General features: G+C 61.3%; 2 protein-coding genes across 2 annotated transcripts in view; one reads left to right on the top strand and one right to left on the bottom strand.

Annotated features, from left to right (window-relative positions):
* PPP1R13B (protein phosphatase 1, regulatory subunit 13B) overlaps positions 1-9,656 on the top strand; it is a 51,953-nt gene extending 42,297 nt beyond the window's left edge. The window contains exons 8-16 of the mRNA XM_006879046.1: positions 1,431-1,611; positions 4,304-4,473; positions 4,805-5,333; positions 5,966-6,720; positions 7,165-7,302; positions 7,374-7,507; positions 7,929-8,095; positions 9,001-9,200; positions 9,615-9,656. Of these exons, the coding sequence (XP_006879108.1) occupies positions 1,431-1,611; positions 4,304-4,473; positions 4,805-5,333; positions 5,966-6,720; positions 7,165-7,302; positions 7,374-7,507; positions 7,929-8,095; positions 9,001-9,200; positions 9,615-9,656 (2,316 nt within the window). The remainder of the gene's footprint in view (positions 1-1,430; positions 1,612-4,303; positions 4,474-4,804; positions 5,334-5,965; positions 6,721-7,164; positions 7,303-7,373; positions 7,508-7,928; positions 8,096-9,000; positions 9,201-9,614) is intronic.
* A 1,253-nt stretch (positions 9,657-10,909) lies between these two features.
* Positions 10,910-19,198, bottom strand: part of ZFYVE21 (zinc finger, FYVE domain containing 21) — a 9,387-nt gene continuing 1,098 nt past the window's right edge. The window contains exons 2-7 of the mRNA XM_006879047.1: positions 14,493-14,543; positions 14,100-14,268; positions 13,191-13,266; positions 13,008-13,099; positions 11,030-11,172; positions 10,910-10,945 (exon numbers count right to left, since the gene is read on the bottom strand). Of these exons, the coding sequence (XP_006879109.1) occupies positions 10,910-10,945; positions 11,030-11,172; positions 13,008-13,099; positions 13,191-13,266; positions 14,100-14,268; positions 14,493-14,543 (567 nt within the window). The remainder of the gene's footprint in view (positions 10,946-11,029; positions 11,173-13,007; positions 13,100-13,190; positions 13,267-14,099; positions 14,269-14,492; positions 14,544-19,198) is intronic.

Raw genomic sequence — 19,198 nt, forward strand, 5'->3', positions numbered from 1 at the left:
CCCCCTCCCCGTCATGTCCTTGTTCACAGGCTCATTGTCACAATGCTCTGTGCCGTCGAGTAGCCCTGGACTCATAGCAACCCTGTGGACAGCAGCTCTGAACCCTGCCCTGTCCTGAGCCAGTCTCACTGACTCCAACACACCTACCTCCATTGCCCCAGTTACTGTATCAATCCATCTCATCTGGGTTCTTCCTCTCCTGCGCTGTCCCTCCATTTTTCCAAGTATGATGTCTTTCTCCAAGGAAATGTCCCTCCTGGCCATGTACCCAAAGTGTGTGAGACTGAGCCCCAGAATCCTTGCCTACAAGGACAAACTTTGTTTCACCACGTTTTAGCAAACAGATTTATTTTCTTACACTTTAGGAGGCTAGAAGTCCAAGTTCAGCATGCCAGTTTAAGAAAAGACTGTCCTTGCTGGCTCTGGAAGGACATGCTGTCCTGCTGAGGGTGGGTGGGCCTGGGACTCCTGAGGTCTCTGTGTCTTGGTATTGGTCTCTGTCTGGTCCAGGAGGTCCCCAGCAGAAGGGCCCTGAGTCTCCTTTCTCAGTGGCACTGAGGCCCCTCTGCTCTGCTCTTGCTTGCTTTCCCTCTTGTATTGCAGCAAAGATTCCTTGAAAATGCAGTCCAGTTCCTTAGCTTTCATCCTGCCTCTCACATAACTGCCATTAATTTTTGTCTCTTTAACATCACGGAGCTTAAAATTTATGACGAGTAGGGTAATTACATCAGATCACAAAATGTAGGATCATTATATAATATTGAAAATCACACCCTCGTCAAGTTGAGGGGTCACAATTGACCCTCTAAAAGATTCTTAGCAGTAACCCAGTTGGAGATGTTCAGTGAACTCCCACAGGGCTAGGTAAGACGCTGTGTTGTCGTTGCCGTTGAGTGGGACTGACCCCTGACCCTCAGGAGGGCTTTCAGAGGCAGTTAATTATCGCACAGGAGGAGATGGCCCATCCTTCTGCATGTAAGAGGCTAGTGGCTTTGAAAAATTACCTTTATTTGGTACTTTGCATTTCCAAGGTAGTGACATTGAGGAAAAAAAATTGACAGTATAGAAGTGTTTTAAGGAAAACACAAAGTCCTTTGTCCCCCGTTCTCAGTCCCCAGAGGTGAGTAGGCCTTAGTTCAAGGCCCCGGGCTCCCCCAGTGAATAGGCACTGACAGCTAGACAGAGCTGCACACCCCCGGGGGAGGGCAGCTGGAGGCCAGGGAAGACGCCCATGCGCCCAGGCTGCCGAGAAAGGCTTTGACTTAGCGACTTTATTCACAAACGGAGGGGGGTAAGAGCTGGAGCCGCTCGCGCAGGGCCCTCGGTCCATCTGGATGCTGCCCTGCAGGCTGACCATGCCCCTCCTCAGGTCAAGCAGGTCCAGGTCCACGTGTCTGAGAGGACGCTGACCCTCCTTTCTCCACCTGCAGCTGAGCCGGGTGAACGGCACGTCGTCCCCTCAGTCCTCGCTGAACACGTCCGGCAGAGTGGCTGCGGTGGGGCCGTACATCCAGGTGCCCAGCGCCGGGAGCTGTCCTGTCCCGGGGGACCCCGTGAAGCCCCAGTCTCTGACAATCACCTCGAGCACGGCACACGGGCGATCCAAGTCTGGTGAGCAGGGCTGGCCTTGTCTGGGGGAAGGTAGCCGGCAGCTTGGGGAAAGCACCATGGAAGGAGTGGGCCATGAGGGGCGCTGGCGTGGGGACTCTGGTGCCCATCCCCAGCCTGGAGCCGTGTGCCCCCCAGTGATGGTGACCCGCAGGGGACGCGAGGTCTCCTCACTCAGCTCACATCTCTGCCACGTGGCTGTTGAACCTGCTCAGACAGCCACTCGGGTGTCCTTCCTGGGGTCACAGGGTCAGCGACACCGTAGTGTCTGAGCACCACTGTCTCTACCCAGCTGTGCTGCGGGGGCCTCCCTCCCTCCGCGCTGGGGGCTGGGTCTACCCAGTCCTGCTCTGCTCACCACACCTGGACGCTGTTGGTGTGGTGGGCATGTGTGTGCAGTGTCCTGGCGAGGCCCTCATTTGTCCTCCACCGTGACCCACCCTCAGCACAGTGCTGCCCTCTGTGGGGTTCGCTCCCCTGTGGGGGAGGCTGCTCAGCTTTACATGAAGGAAACACGAAACAAAGGCGTCCTTTCTGGACAGGTTTCCTTCTGTACTGACGTCCTCTCCAACAGACTCTCAGAACCCGGGGTCAGGAGGGACCCAGCACTGAGGCTGCCCCCCTAGGCCTGGATAGGCGGCCTTTCAGGACCGCTGTGCTTTTGTGTGCCCCTGAGGTCTGTTAACCCTTCACCACCCCCTGCTCCCCGCAGTCCTGGGTCTGAGGTCTGTGCTGACCCCTCATCTGCTCCCCGCAGTCCCGGGTCTGAGGTCTGTGCTGACCACCCCCCCCTCCCCGCTCCTCCAGTGTCCCCAGGGGCTTCAGGTGTGGAAGTCTGGCTCCCTCTTCCCATCATCCTCAGCGGCTCTGCTGACTGCATCTGAAAACCTCCCAGGCCCTGCGTGTCCTGTGCGCCCACTTCTCGGGTGCGCACAGTGCAGGAGGGGACGGTTTGAGCTCGACATTTGTCTCTTAGGACCTCAGCACTTGCCTTATACTCTGCACTGTGCTTTGAGGGGACCACACTCAGGAGCCTATATTGACCCCCAAATCAGAGGTGATGTCCTGGCCCCCAGTGGTGCTGTGTTTGGAAGAGGTGACCTCTCAGCAGCTCTGACGGCTCTCCTGGTTCTTGAATCACACAGATGGTCATGGCAAGCCCACAGTGGCCGGTCCATGGACAGTGTCCGATCTGGATGTCAGGCCAGCCCTCTGCTCCTCGCCACGCTCCGTGGGCCCGTCTGTAAATTGTATGTCAATGGCAGGTTTAGGGGCACACCCCCTCAATGTCTTTAACATGCTCTCAATCAAAAATCTGTACTAAGTGTCAAATCAGCTCATTTTCCAAACTGACAGAGGTCTGCTTGTGGTATCCAGACTTATCCCCACGTGATGTTACCTGGTGACCTTCTCAGAGGACCCCTAGCAGAGGCCCGAGAGCAAGCTGCTGGTGCTGGTCTAGAGCGCAGGCTTTGCCGACTTCCTCCCGAGGCTCTTGTTTTTCTCTTTGGTACAACAGCCTTTTATATGTAATGAGAATTGTCCTTGTAAAAGGAAAAGTCCTTTCGCTCTCCTGCTGTCTCAGGAAATGAGAAAAGAGCATTGCTGTACAGTGTCAGGAACCCCGAAGCCGCTGGGCAGCCGCAGGTGACCCCAAAGGGCACTGGCTGCAGCTGTCACCTGGGGCTCTACTTCTCTGTCTTCAGGGCTTCTGCCCTCAAGTGCCCGCACCCTGGCCATATGTCCTTCTGGTCTGGAGGATCCAACAGGCCACCTGGCATGAGGGGCTGAAGGGCCTCCCCAGGCCCAAGGGGTAAGACCAGCATGGCATCCTGGCCTGCAGGGCACCCTCTCCCCTCGCAGCTGGGGCGTGTGAGCTCAGGGCAGCTACTCCAAGTGGAGGCCTGGCACCCCTGCCACCAGGACGGGAGACAGGTGGAGAGGGTCACACAGCTCCTCAGTGGTGCTGAAACATCCCCTGCTCTCAGTCCAAGGTGCTGATCCAGGTTAGGTGTCACATTGTATTGACGTCACTGTCTTGTCCTTCAGTCACCAAGCGAGAATGCCTTTGCACCCTGTTCAGGTTGGAAAACGCTCTAAACACCTGTGGGTTGCTTTCCAGAGAACTGGGGTGCTGTCTGGGTCTCTAATCGCCATGGCCAGTGGGAACCTTCTGTCACTGCCTTGCAATCCTCAAGAAGTCACTTTCGCTTCTGAGTCAGAAAGGGCTTCTGACTGGAGCTTCTGTCTGATTAGGGCCCCCTTGCCTCTTCCTGCTGGAAGCTGCGGTCAGCCTCGTAAGAAGCCACAGCTGGCTGGAACGCTGTTGGCTCTGAGGCTGCAGGATTGGCGGGGATATGAAGGGCGTCCGGTGCCTCCCTGAGCCCTGTCCCTCACACACCGAGGCTGTCCCTGAGCCTGGAGATGTGAGACGCTGCTTGCTTGACCTCTAGTGATTCAAAGTGACACTGCATAGTCAGCCACTTGGTCACCAGCTCCATACCGGGGCCTCGGACACTAGAGGACACGGCCAGCCTGCCGAGGTTGCCCTCACCAGTGGTTGGCGAGTCATCACAAGGTGGCACCTGGTGCCCCTGCTGGTGGTGCCCAGTGCTGGGCTCGTCTTAGTTCTGGGATGGGGCTATTCTTGACTCCTCAAGTCAGGAGAATGACCAACTCGTGTGTTCTTCCCAAGCTAACGATGGAAGCTGGCCAGCGCTGAAGCAGAATCCCAGCCCTTCCATGAAGCCAGCCCCAGTGGCCAGTGCAGACCGGAAGGACGTGGGCGTGGAGGGGCCGTTGAGGCAGGGTCCCATCTCCAGCCAGCCGCCGTCTCTCGCACCCTTAGGAGACACAGAGAAGCCGGTACCGGTAGGCATTGTCCTCTGTTGCAATCACATGTCCGCCCACCTCTGAGCAGCCCTCCTGGAAGTGAGGTGGGGTACCAGCAGATAGGTTTGCATGGTGACACCCCAAGTTACACCCAGAGCCCTGGAGAACCTCACCCTAGAGCCGTGAGCGGCCCTCGTCGTGTGGACAGTTTGTGCTGAGGCCAGCGCAGCTGAGACAAGCCTGGCAGTGGGGCTGGTCCCGGCCCACAGCCCTGTGCCTGGTCAGCACACCCGCCAGAGGGCTGCCAAGGGGAAGTGTGCCCACCTCTTCAAGGCTGACTCAGTACCTTAACGTCTCGATTCAGGGCATGGAGACTGGCAAGGTGCCACCGCCCCTCCCAGGAACCTGCAAGCCGCTGCCTCCGAGCTACGGCACGTACCCGAGTCCTACGCCGCTGGGCCCTGGCCCCACAGACTCCCTGGAGAGGAGGAAGGAGGGCAGCCTGCCGCGGCCCGGCGCAGGCCTGGCCGGTCGGCAGAAGCCCGCCCCACTGCCCGCCCCTGGCTCACACCAGCCCCCTCTGCCGCCTGCCAGTGGGACACAGCAGCCAGGCACCTCACAGCAGATCCAGCACAGAATCTCCGTGCCCCCGAGCCCCACGTACCCCTCGGGGCCACCTGCCTTCCAGGCTGCAGATGGCAAACCTGAGCCCCCTCTGACCGTGGCCATCAGGCCCTTCTTGGCTGACAAGGGGTCGAGGCCGCAGTCTCCACGGAAGGGCCCTCAGACGGTGAACTCCAGCTCCATCTATTCCATGTACCTGCAGCAGGCCACGCCCCCAAAGAGCTACCAGCAGGCCACACATGGCACCGTGGGCAAGGCTGTCAAAGCAGGTACCGCGGGCCCCGCCAGGCAGGGCCAGGTGCTCCTGAGACCGAGCTGGGCGGGGTGCATGAATGGGGTGTGAGTGTCCTGTCTGAGGAATCCCCTTTCCTCCTCCTGTTTTTGGGTCATCCCATGAGTGGGAGTGGGAGCTGATCTTTTGGGTGTGCTCCTTTGGGGACATGGAGTCGGGAGAAGGGGACCCCAGCCCCCAGCCCGGGCAGGGCCAGCTGCGTGAGGACCCGAGGGAGGGTTTTGACCCTTCCAGGAGGGGCCTGGCCGCACTCTCATGGCACTGGTCGCAGCTGCAGCCGTTGGTGTGGGGACTCGTGGTGGGGGGGTGCCACAGCACCTGCTTGCACCATTCACGGGCTCTCGGGGTTGGGGTGCCCCTGAGGGACCAGTGCCTGGCTCACGCTTCTTGGGCACAGCCTGGGGAGGCTTGTTGGTCAGGGGCTGGCTGGTCAGGTTGCAGAAGCCCAGCCGTACACCTGGCCAGTACAGGAGGCAGGCCAGCCTCATCCGGGGCGTGGAGGAGCCCACTGTTAACGCCCTGGCAGCTCTTGTGTGGCAGGGACCGTCCAGGAGGGTGTCCAGGGCCCCAGCCAGACAGTGACCTGCTCTCCTGTTCTGTGCCCCCCAGTGTACGGCAAGCCCGTCTTACCCTCGGGCTCCACCTCTCCATCGCCGCTGCCCTTCCTCCATGGCTCCCTGCCCCCGAACGCACCCTCTGTGGCCAGCGAGTGTGTGGACAAGGAGGTGGAGCAGGACAGCCCTGCCGCGGCCGGGGACAGCAGCGTGGAGAACCTGCCTCGGCCCCTCAGCCCCACCAAACTCACGCCCATCGTGCACTCGCCCCTGCGTTACCAGAGCGACGCCGACCTGGAGGCCCTGCGCAGGAAGCTGGCCAACGCGCCGCGGCCCCTGAAGAAACGCAGCTCCATCACGGAGCCCGAGGGCCCGGGCGGGCCCAACATCCAGAAGCTGCTGTACCAGCGCTTCAACACCCTGGCCGGCGGGATGGAGGGGGCCCCCTTCTACCAGCCCGGCGCCCCGCAGGACTTCATGGGTGCCTTGGCCGACATGGACAATGGCAACGCCAATGCCAACGGGAACCTGGAGGAGCCCTCCCTGCCCACAGGCCCGCTGCCCGCCGAGCCGGCCCCGTCCTCAGATGCCAATGACAATGAGCTGCCCTCCCCTGAGCCAGAGCCACACACCTGTCCCCAGACCATGCCCCGCCCCTCCGAGCCCACTGAGGACAACAACAACAACGTGGCCACGGTCCCGCCCACGGAGCAGGTCCCCAGCCCGGTGGCCGAAGAGCCATCTCCAGTGGACGAGCCCACCCCTCTGCTGCCACTACCCCTCAGCACCCCAACATGTGCAGCCTCAACGGTGGGTGCCTCTCTGCATGTCCCTCAGCCAGGCTGGCTCTGGCATACCCCGTGCCCGGTGTGATGGCTCCCAGGACAGGGACCCGGAGCCGACCCGTCCCTCCTGTGTGGCCGTCCAGGGAGGACCCCCACCCAGCTGCACACACAGCAGGAGGGGCGAGGCTGAGAGCATTATCTTGGGGGTCAAGGAGTCCAGCTTTTCCAAAGGCCTTGGGGTGGGCAGGGAGCATGAGAGGAGAAGGGCCTTGAGGCGGCCTCAGCTGGGCCTTCGTGCCCTCAGGGGCCCACGGCCCACCTCTCTCATCTCTGGGAGGACAGACCTGGCTTGTGCCCTTTGGGGGTACTGCAGGGTGGCCTGGGACCCCAGCTTAGGCCTGTCCTCCAGGGAGCAGCAGCTAGGCCCTTGAGCTTACCAGCACTTCCTGCCAACACCTGCTTCCACCAGGGCAAGCGGACCAACCTGAAGAAGCCCAACTCGGAGCGAACAGGGCACGGCCTAAGGGTCAGGTTCAACCCCCTGGCGCTGCTCCTGGACGCGTCACTGGAGGGGGAGTTTGACCTGGTGCAGCGGATCATCTACGAGGTGAGTGTCACCAGTCCCCTCCCTGAGCGGGGTGCTCTGGGATGGGCAGGGGCTCACGTATCTGTGTGCAGGTGGAAGACCCCAGCAAGCCCAACGACGAGGGGATCACACCCCTGCACAACGCTGTCTGTGCCGGCCACCACCACATCGTCAAGTTCCTGCTGGACTTTGGGGTCAATGTGAATGCCGCCGACAGTGACGGATGGTGAGGCCCTGGCTCGAGTGGGCGTGCCGGTTCTCAGAGGTGAAGGGATGCTGAGGGCCAGCCCTGCTCCTGTCCTGTGCGGTCTGCGGTCTGCCCTTCTCCTCCAGCCTCTGCTCACACCGCCTCGTGCCATATCGGGGTGCACCTGGCACGTGCCACATGCCAGCGGTGGCCCCCTCCCTGGACAGGGTGGGACAGCATTGAGAGCCCCTCCTCAGGTCAGGCCTGCTGCCACTGGCATCCCCAGGGTCCCCACCTGGAACGTTCAGGAGGATGTCTGCAGCCTGCTGTATTTACAAAAAGGGTCCAGGGCAGCTCCTTAGAGGAGGCCGCGCTGGGGAAAGTCGTTCAGGCCGAGCATGGGGCCCAGCAGGCCACCGCAGGCCTTCATGGAAGCCAGCCTGTCCCCTCTCTTCTCCAGGACCCCTCTGCACTGTGCTGCCTCCTGCAACAGCGTGCACCTCTGCAAGCAGCTGGTCGAGAGCGGGGCTGCCATTTTTGCCTCAACTATCAGTGACATTGAAACCGCAGCAGACAAGTGTGAGGAGATGGAGGAGGGCTACGTGCAGTGCTCCCAGTTCCTGTACGGTACGTGGTAGCCAGGACCGGCACTGCCCACCGTGGTCCCCACGGCCCGGGTGCCTGCTTCCCACTATGGCCCCACTGTGGCCAGGGCTCTGCTTCTTGTAGAGGGTGTGGTAATCCCTGCTTTTGGGTCATAGAAGTGGCCTTCAGTGCAATGCTGACCAGTGCCTGCTGTCCAGCCAAGGAGCCTCGAGCTCAGAGCTGCCAGCAGTGTTGCTGGGACAGAGGCCCCATGGCTTGGTCGTGACGAGACCTGAGTGCCTGTGTGGTTAGGAGGACTTGGCCTGCAGGACGGGTGGTGGAGGTGGCTGCCGGCCGAAGATCTGTCCAGGTCCGGGGGTATGGACCGTGTGGTGTCCTCTGGGAAAGGCTGCTCTGTCCCTGTGCTGGCCCAGGGCCTGGTTTTGTCCTTGTCGAGTGAGTGACACTCGTGTTAAACAAACACTTGTTTAGCCAGTGACTCGAGACCCTGTTGTGAGCCTGACCCTCTCACAGGCCACAGGGGACAGCGGGCATCTGTGTACCCACAGTCCGGCCCAAGGTTCCAGCTGGTGGGGACGAGAGGGGCAGGCACGTGACACCACCCAGGACCTTGGTCCTCCCTCCCGTGCTGTCAGTCGGCTGCTCAGACGGCTCTTCCTTGGGTTCCAGAGAGCCGGCGTGGGGCTCAGGGGTCACTGTTGAGGGCAGGGCGTGGGGTTCCGAGTAGGGCATGGGGGCTTGAGGGCATCCCCCTTGGGAGTCAGGTTCAGGGGTCTGAATGCTCAGCTCCTTTGTGTTGCTGGAAGAAGCCAGTGTTGGCTGTGAACTCCCGGTGTCACCTGGGCAGATGTCTCTGGCGCACACGTGGATGTGCACTGGAGCTGGAGGAGTTGGGTCTAGGGGCTGACGGACTCTTCTGTCCCCAGGGGTACAGGAGAAGCTGGGCGTGATGAACAAGGGCGTGGTGTACGCGCTGTGGGATTACGAAGCCCAGAACAGTGACGAGCTGTCCTTCCGCGAAGGGGATGCCATCACCGTCCTGAGGCGGAAGGACGAGAGTGAGACTGAGTGGTGGTGGGCCTGCCTGGGGGACCGGGAGGGCTACGTGCCCAAGAACCTACTGGGGGTAAGTGCGGCCCACAAGGCTGGAGGGGTGGCTGTGTGTGCTTGGGGCTCCTGCTTCTGTCGTGAGGGGGACAGTGGCCATGGGCTGACCCACTGCAGGCTGGCTGCTTCCAGAGCGTGGCTGAGAGTCCCTGTTCCCTACTTAAGACAGCAAACGGGGGCTACCAGGGGGAGGGGGGCTTGCATGGCCTAGACCTCGCCATCTCCTATCCAGCTAGGCCCCCTGATCCTGGTTCTTTTGTGAGCTGGGCAGTGGCCCTGGCGGGGGTTGGGGGGGACCCTCATGTTCTTCATGGAGAAAGGTGGAGGAAGCAGACCGGCCCCCTGGGTGTCCCTCCCTGGTGGACAGCACACAGAGGGTATTCAGTGCCAAAAGAGACTGCTGTGGGTCTTAGGAGGGGCTCCTCTCTCCTAGTTATACCCCCGGATCAAACCTCGCCAGCGGACCCTGGCCTGAATCGCACCAGTTCTACACAGCCGCCCAGCTCTGTCCTGCTGCCTCTCAGGAGGTGGTCACTCATGTCAGTCGGCACTCAGGCAGCTGTCAGCACCCACAATGTGAACCTGCAGTCGGGACCCTTCCTGTCTGCGCACAGTGGGGGACCTTCCCCCCCCCAGATGGTTTTGCCAATTACTGTAAATTCAAATGAATGCTCAGCTTTCAGAAACCCCCTACTGCCAATATGAAACTAGAGTTCCTGTGGGGTGGCCAGTGAGGACACCCCCTCTCCCGCCTCACCCCTGCCCCCTGCCCCATTTCCAAAGAGCCTGAGAGGAGTCTCAGCGCTGTGACCCATGTTCCCAGGGCTGCACCTGAGGGACCCACAGAAGACTTAATTTATTTACAGGGCCCCCTCTTCTCTCTCCCCATGAGCCACACATGCCCCCAAGCCCCATTTGCCTCTTCTCAACAGATGTGAAGCTGGGATGGTGTGGGTGTGGGTGCCTGGGCCCCCATGGCTTCGTGTGGGGGGAGAGAACAGGACGGGAGCTGGGGCAGGCCAGGCCAGCTTCCAGCGATGCCCAGACTTCATCCCTGCAGAGCCACTATGACCTCCTTGCTGGGTTCTGGGGTTCCTGGGGGTCTCGGCCCTCACTACCCTAGGCACCAGCATGCCTGGAGCTGCTGCTCTCGCCATCCACAGGGCTCTGTCCTTGTAGTATGCTGGCCGAGCATGGCCACTGTCTCCCCTCCTCGTGTCCCTGCACAATAAAGCATCCACCCACTGGCCGCTGTGCTATTTCTGTTCTGAGTGGGGGCATTGCTGCACGCACAAGGCAAAGGCATGCTTGTATTTTCAAAATAGTTTTAATCATAAGCTTTCTATACAAATTGCTGTACAGTCATTTTAATAAAGTGAGAAAGTAATAAAGGGCACGAAGCTGACACTTTTCCCACAGTGAGCATCACAGTGTCCATGGCCCCAAGTGAGTGAGCGGCAGGTGGATGGTGCAGACAGCTAAGGCAGACTGTGAAGTGGCACATGGCATGTGGCACGTGACGGCAGACCCGCTCCAGGGTCAGAGCACTCTCCAGGGTCAGGGCACTCTCCAGGGTTAGGGCACCCTCCAGGGTTAGGGGGCGCTGAGCAGTAGCATGGCCCTGCCTGATACCCAGCAGGTGCCAGCGGACAGTGTGACTGCACAGGAGCCAAGTGGACGCACTGCTCTACAGTGGCTCCATCTGTGCCCATAGCTGTCCCCAGGCGGTCACTGGTCCCGGGACTCGTACAGGAGCTTTGCAGCCTGTGGGATGGACAGTGACACTCAGGCAGCTGCTGTGCCCATGGCTTTCCCTTCGCCTAGCTGGACAGCCCCACCCCACCATACCTTGTGCATGGCGACCAGCCATGCTGTGGCCGGCCTCTTGCTGGCGCTGGTGTCCTCCCCGACCATCAGCCTCAGCTGGGTCACACCTTCGGTCCCAGGGACTGTGTAGTGCAGCAGCATGCCTGAGGCCCGGGCACTGCCTGCTGGAGGGACACACGGGCAGCCCCCAGTGCCAGTCAGCAGTGCCCACACCCTGTACAGATTGCGGAGGCCAAGGGACTGCCCGAGACCCCTGTGAGCAGCCCCTCCTAGGACATGAGGTGCTCCTACCCAGCCCCAGAGCCCTTCCACCTCCTGCCACTGCTGTGGGGCGTGGCCAGCGCAGGACCCAGAGCCCACAGAGGCAGGAAGCAGGCCCCCGAGCTACTGTCCAGCCTGACGAGACTGAGCTAAGGGCCATGTCTGAGAAACACCATCGTGCTCACCCAACCCACCTGGGGCGTAGCAGAGACCCCAACGTGAATGATCTAGGAGACCCAGACCATCTGCAGTGCCTCATTCCAGCACCCTGGCACACCTCCAAACATACATACCCCAGTACCCCAGTGCACACACCTCCCACTGTCCATATACCCCCAGTGTGCACACCTCCCCCTGAGAATTCCCAACACATGCATCCTGGCATGCACACCTCACCCCCAGCATGTACACACTCCACCCCGCCCCCCCAACGCCCACCATCTGGAGCCAGGCCTGGTGAGGGGACAGTGGGACCCCCTGCTGCAGTGTCTAAGCTAAGCGTTAACTGGCTCTCCACGGAGGAAGACCCCTGCAGGCACCAATGTTGTACACAGCCTGGTTGGACAAGTGCTGCCCACGCCCGGGCATCAATCCATGAGGCCATTAAGCTCCTGGGGGCCAGTCATGCTGTCAGAGCAGAGCCACCTCCTGACCTCTCACGGCACCCTCACTGGCATCCTGATGGCTTCACGCAGGCTGGGACCTTGGCCCAACACCTTTGTCAGTGAGGCTTTATTGGAACATAGCTAAGGACAGCCACAGCTGCTTCGGCACTTTGCACAGCGGCACAGCAGACACACTCTATCCAGCTCCCGGCAGGTGCGCTGACCTGGTCCGAGGAAGGACAGGCTGGACCCTAAACCTCATGGCAGAGCAGGCTTGCTGTGTCCCCAGACTGCCACAAGGGGGCACTTGGGGACAGAGGACTTAGTGAGGAACCTGCTAGGACTTCAGCCCGGTCAGCCTTGGGGTGAGATGGCCAAATCCACGCCACAGGCAGAGGGGTGCTGCACAGGGCCCAGCCCTTTCCACCCTCACACCAGGCCTTTTCATCTTGCCTCTGGCCAAGGGTGGCCAGCGTGAAGCCAGCTTTCACTTGTGCCGACCACTGGGGACAAAGGTGGCCCTCCACCCCCGCCTCGGGTCACCACAGGGATAAGTGTGCACCCCGGGCAGAGCTTCAGGGGAACCTCCCAGAACCCCCGTGACACCACCGCTGCTTCCAGGCCAGTGTGAGCTTGCAGACCCTGAAAGCAGGGGGCTGGGGGACTGGACAGGCAGCAGCCTCCACATGCGGGGAGGACCCAGGCGCTGACCTTCAGACGCAGGCGGGCTCTCCGGGGCGCCAGCCTGCAAGCACAGGCCTTCCTCTGCAGCGAGGGGAGGGCGGCAGCAGAGAGAAAGAAGAAGCAAGAGTCCATCAGAAAAGGGACAGTAGGGTGGACAGAGGGGTCAGTGGAGACAGCGACAGTCCCACTGACAGAGTGGCCAGCAGGCCAGATAGGCAGAACATGCCAGATGCAAGTCGGAAGAAAGTGAGTATTCATGAAGCTGCAGAGGGTGAGTCAGAAAGGCTGGCTCTGGGCACACCGTCAGCTGACCCTCGGAGGTTGGGGGTCATGCCCCCTTCACCCTGCTGAGCCCCCTTCAGAGCTGATGTTCCAGCCACATTCACTGAGTACCAGTGCCAGCTGTCTCAAGGGACCCCCAGAGACATGTGCACAGTGACGCCTATTACCTCCAGGGGGCAGGCCCTCCGCTAGGACCTGCATGCTGGAGATCCGTGTGACCTCGATCTCGTGATGGTTATCTCCATCCAGAACCAAGAATCTACGAGAAATGAGACGGACCTTCCAATGGTGACCCCAAGTGACCAGTGCCACCAGAGACCAGCATCATGGCCTGGGGGGGGTCGTCTCACCTCTGATTGTTGGACAGGCGGCAAACCATTGCCTCAGGTGTTCCCGTCTTCCCAAAAGTCACAAGGAAAGGGGCACCTGGGAACACACACACAGAGAGCTCATGCCCCTAAGGCCTCTGGACCAAGTCTGGAGCTGCCCAGAGCCAGAGACAAAGGGACAGCAGAGTGTCAGCCCATGGCCGTGTCAGCAAAGCCAGGGCAAGGTGAACCAGGGTCCCAGGATGTCCAAATCCTCCATGGGCAGGACCCCACCCAACCTGCAGGGACACCAGGACAGGGCGGCAGGGAGCAGGTCATCTCACTGTGGGACGCTCTCTCCCACGTGTGCACACAGAGCGGAGGGTGCTGGCTCCCCCACCACGCACAGCATGCATCTTACCACCGCCGAGCACCTTCAGAACACACACACACGTGCACAAACATGTTCACAGTACAGGCGCACACAGGTGTGCACGGGCACACACATGTACACACACATAACAGGGCCAGCTGACCACTGATGAGTACTTCATGTCCACACAGGCTCGTGCACAAACATGCAGGGTCGGCTCAGTGCTGACAAGTGGTTTTCACATGTGTGACACGCACACACGTGTATGGGCCGGCATGAAGCCCACATGCACGGGAGGCACACACTCGGGGCCCACACGCACGGGGGGCACACGCATACGGGGACATATGCACGGGGGCACACGCATACGGGGACACACGCACGGGGCCCACACGCATACGGGGACACACGCACGGGGCCCACACGCATACGGGGACATACGCACGGGGCCCACACGCATACGGGGACACACGCACGGGGCCCACACGCATACGGGGACACACGCACGGGGCCCACACGCATACGGGGACACACGCACGGGGGCACACGCACAGGCCCATACACACAGGGCGGCTCACCACTGACGAGCACTTTGAGCTGCTTGTCGTAGAACTCGGCCTCACGCTGCGACACCAGGGCACACTGCACACACTGCCGCACGGGGTCCACGAAGCACATGCGTGGCAGCGGCACCTTCTGGCTGCAGCACCTGTCGCAGAAGCACTTCCCACACCTGCGGCAGTGGTGCTGCGGGCAGGGTCAAGGGCAGGGTCACGGCAGGTCGACAAGCCCCCTCATGTCCCACATGGCCACGGGTCACACGTGGACACGTGCCCACCCAGCACCTCTATCTCATGCATGCAGATGGGTGCCCACACCCCACCCCAGACCTGTCCAGGGGACCACATGGTCCCGCAACACTGACGCCCCCAGGAGGTCCCCCTGCCCCTCCACACATGGCCTCATCTCACCTTTCGGGTGATGAAGTCAAACTTAGTGTCACACTGCATGCATCTGGGGCACTGCAGAGGGGAAGGCAGGTTAACATCGCTGCTCAGCTCACGACTGAGGCCCCAAGAGGCCAACGAGCCCCCAGAGCGCGGACTTCTGACGAGGCCAGCAGCTCGGCTCGAGGCCAGTGGGGGTCATCTTCGCCCACCCACTTAACCCGGAGCACAGGAAGGGGTCCTAGGACATGGGGCCTTGCAGGTGGGGCTGTACGCACACAGGAACCCCAAACGGTCCACAGTGGCTGGGCCCAGGCCTGATGCTCACGGGTACACGTGCCCACCCCCACTGCCAGCACAAGTGCAGACTAAGCAGGTGATGGTCAGAGTCACTGTAGGATCTTACGGAATAGGAGCCATTGGGCTGAGGAGTGGGGACGGCGACAGGCCTCACCACTGAGACCTTTCCCTCCTCCTCCTCGCTGACCACCGAGTCCCAGAGCTCAGCTCACTGCCCTCCTAGCACCCCAGCCCCCGGGGGCAGACCCCTGGGGGACAGGGACACACCCTCCCCGTGAGCCAGGACCTGCTCTGCACCAGGCCCTTGGGCACATCTGAGGGACATGGTGTCTTGCTTGCACATAGCCACCCTGGCACGGATGTCCTGTGGGGCCCTGTGGCGTTGGGCCCTGGCCACGGTGTCTGCCTCTGTCTCGTGACTCGCCATCTGACTTCCTCTCTGCTCTCACGCTGCTCTGGGCTGGACACAGGGCCACCCCTCTTCTGGAACCATCTGCTGTCCTGCTCTGGGCCAGCCTCCAGCACAGCAAGCACTCTGCCCGCCCTGGACCTCCCTGCCTGCTGAGCGCTGGCCATTCTGCCCAGCAGCCCAAGTCCCTGCTCTGAGACCACTGTCCAGAACCCGCGTGCTGGTGAAGACGCCAGCAGGGAGCCCCGAGAACACGGCCTGCTGGTGCCCACAGCCACCGGCGTGCTGTCAGGACATTGTGTGCCCACCACACCCTGGCGGCGTGTCAGAACTCGGGGGCATGTGAGCCACAGACCCACTTCACCGAGGCCACATTCCAATGTTCTGGCGGCAAGCACCCCAAACTCGTGAGGCCACAGAAGACAGACCCTTTTCAAGCCAGTTCCGTCAAACACCAGCTTCCGAGTCAGACGGCAGTTTCGTTAAGCTGCAGTTTGCTGTGTCCTGACAAATGCAGATATTTGTATCCACCCACCACAATAGGCTGTTTCCAGAAAGTTCCTTCATGCTCTCACAGGCACCTCCCAGTCCAGTCATTTCCCACAGAGGGAGGGACAGGACGTGGGGCCAGCACAGCAGGCCCACAGCCAGTCAGCGTCTGTGCAGAGACGGGGACACAGCACTGGGGTCCTCCCCCAACTGCTCCAGGGTAGCTCATCACCCCGACAACAGTCATACTGGTCCCCCGGGAAGTGGGCTTGGTCCCCAACAAGACAACTGAAGCAGCCATGGGGGACAGCCAGGTGGTGACAGACAAGGAGAGAGGGAGATGTGACCAGCAATGGAGGGGCAGTGACCCTAAAACCTCCAGCAGGGCAGCCTTGGGCCTCCCCATGCTGCCTTCCCTCTGGTGCCCGCTGTCTGGGAGGAGGTGAGGGGCTGAGGTGGGCAGATGGGGGGCCCTGGGTGGCACAAGGCCACATATCCACTTGAGACCCCTTCCCAGCTGCTGGCCACAGACTTGGTCACCAGCAGCCCAGGGCAGGCTGATCTGAGCCAGCTTCGTGGATTCAGCGTCTCACCAGATGCCCAGCTCTGCCCTCGTACCCTGTGGGTCCAAGGTGTCAGCACCCCAGCCAACAAGGCCTTAGACACCCTGCACCCCAAGGGTCTCCAACAAGTCTGGACGCCTCAGTTAACACAGTGTGGAAGTGAGGCTTACTCTGCACAGAAAGTTCCAGACACAGCCCACCATCCCGTTAGGAGCTGGCCCTTGAGGGTCCTCTCACCCCATGTGACCACAGCACCCCCCAGCAAGGCCTCCCTCTGTCCAGGGAACAAATCAAAATGTAGGATCTGCGCCAGCCCGGCGGCGAGGCCAGGCCTCCCACAAACACAGTGGAATCTGAGGACCCTGACTGAGTCACAGAGTGCAGGCCTGAAGGGGACAGGCCCGAGAGGTGACAGACCCGAGGGGGACCGGTCCGAGGGGGGACAGGTCTGAGAGGGGACAGGCCTAAGAGGGGACAGGCCTGAGAAGGGACAGACCCAAGAGGACAGGCTTGATGAGTGACAAGCCCAAGGAGGACAGGCCCGAGGGGTGACAGGCCTGAGGGGGGACAGGCCAGAGGGAGACAGGCCCAAGGGGATAGGGCTGAGAAGGGACAGGCCCAAGGGTGGACAGGCCCGAGGGATGATAGACCCGATGGGGACAGGCCCGAGGGGGGACAGAACCATGGGGACAGGCCTACGGGGGGACAGTGGCCTGTTCAGGGGTGAGTGGCTGCATGAGGGAGGGTGCAGGGAGTGGCAGGCCTTGGCCTGGTGTCGTCACCTACACTAACAGCTGTGAGGGGGCACATAGGTGAGCGTCAGACCTGGGGGACAGCGGCCAGAAGGCACCCTGCTGCCCAAGCCCCTGCCCCTCATGGCGCCGAGAGGACGTGGCAGAACCCCCCGGGGATCTCCAAGGGCGCAGTTGTGCACTGGTGGTGGTCTGGGGGGCTCTGGCCGGCAGCCCAAGGGTCCTCCTTCCCTCTCTCCTCTCACAAATTCTAACATTAGGAAAACACCCTGGGGCAAAGACAGGGCCCCTGCAGCACCCACACAGGCCGTGGGGGCAGTCACACCGATGGGCTCTGTGTACTGCTGGGGTCTCCCTCTGGATGGCAAAGGTCAGCAGTGGCTCCGCCCAGCAAAGCCTGTGAAGGATGACGCCTCATCCTGACCACGGGCAGCATGCCCACTCACTCGGGCCAGCCTCGTCCCAGCCCTGTCCTCTCTCCCGGCCCACCTGGGGTGCTGGCGGTCCTCCCAACAGCCCCCAGAATCAAAGCTCCCCCTCCCCACCCAGGCCACCGCAGGTCCCTAGTAGCTGCCGGTGCCAGAGTGGGAAACAACGCAACCTGTGGATTAGGCCCGTGCAGGTCCTCTGGACAGCAGGCCGACGCCCATGGCGACACGGACAAACCTGTCCTCTCCCTTGGTGGTGGGGTCCCCCACCCGACCACACGCACCACAAAGGACTAGGTCTTGGTGGGAACACCCTCCAGGGTGTGTGTCCTGCGCACATACACCCCCAAGATCCACACACCAAAACCGCAAGGTCAGCAGGGGCACCTGAGAGCAGTTCCAAGCCAACCAGGCCACTGTCCCCATGAGGCCATGGACAGCCAATGGAGGGTGTCTGTCCCCTCTGACTCACTGCTCCCCACCCACCACCCCCCGATGTGCTGTGGACAGGACCTGACACCTGGTGAGCAGAACCCTGCGGGGACCTTCCTGGGTGCCAAACACCAGCACATTCCCAAAGCAGTGGCCAGTCTGGTTGGCAGCCGAGCTCTTCAACCACTGCACCACCAGCATCCACGTGGGCCCTGAGCCCAGGTGAACAAATCTCAGAGAAGCTGGGGCCCCGAGTAAAGGTGGAAACACAGGCACGTGAGGATGTGGTCAGGGTGGGTGCCTCCTGGGTAGCAGGAGGCTACGGGCGACAACACAGAGGAAGCAATCAGGAAGTGGGGTTCCATGCCTCACTTCTCAGCAGACTGCAAAGGGTCCAGAGGGCAGAGCTTCCTCCTACAGGGGCTGCGGAGGAAACAGCTGGCTGTCCGCATTTGCACTCAGCCACCCTGATCCGGTAGCCTGGGGGTGACAAGGGACCTCTCCCCATGTCCCTGCCCCCGGGCACAGAGAAAGAGGACATTCTGTGAGCACAGAGAACAGGCATGTGCCCCGGGGCGCTCTGTGGCTCGTCCTCCATGGAGCCCACATCCAATCAAGCTAGCCTGTCACTGACACCCCTGTGCTGTAGGGATGCCAGATCTGTGGGGTGCAGACCCTTCAGGGAACACCCTTCCAGGTCGGTGACCTCTGCACCCTGCAAAGCACTCTGCCCACACTGGCCACACCCCGACCCTACCATCTCTCCAATTCTGGCCCTGCTGTCTGCCTGGGGCCCCCAGCGTCCTGGTGCCACAGGGCTGGCAACGACAGAGGGGGTGGAAAGAAGCTCAGTGCAGGGGTATGCAAGAGAAAAGGTGATCCTGGATGCCGGACAGCCTGGGAAGGATGGACAGGGACAGATTCTTCCAGAGGGCCCTGGGATGCACCCTGGGGTGAGGGTGAGGGTGCCCGTACAGGCAGGGTCTGGGGGCTGAAGTGCAAAGTCGTCCTCCAAGATGGGCAGTCTCCTCCCAGGCTCTTAACAGCCTCTGGTCACTCACTTGCTGGGGTCTGCGACCACCACACAATGAAGTTAAGTTGCAAGTGTGCACAAGACGCCCAGCTAACGAAGGTGGGGTGGCCGAGGCTGGACAAAGGGACCCCTAGAGTGGGGGTTCCTTTCACCAGACCACAAGGAACCCTCCAGTGGTGGGGACTGGGACGCACAGGGTAAGGGGCACTCCAAGTCTCAACAAAGCACATGTCAGGGGTGCACCGGGACCCCCGAGGGCCGAGACAGCCTTGCCATAGCACTTGGGACCACTTCTCGGTGCAGGTATTCTGCTCAGGCACCCGG

The sequence above is a fragment of the Elephantulus edwardii genome, unplaced genomic scaffold, assembly GCF_000299155.1.
Source record: "Elephantulus edwardii isolate Elephantulus edwardi_28Jun2011 unplaced genomic scaffold, EleEdw1.0 scaffold00002, whole genome shotgun sequence".
Lineage (NCBI taxonomy): Eukaryota > Metazoa > Chordata > Mammalia > Macroscelidea > Macroscelididae > Elephantulus > Elephantulus edwardii.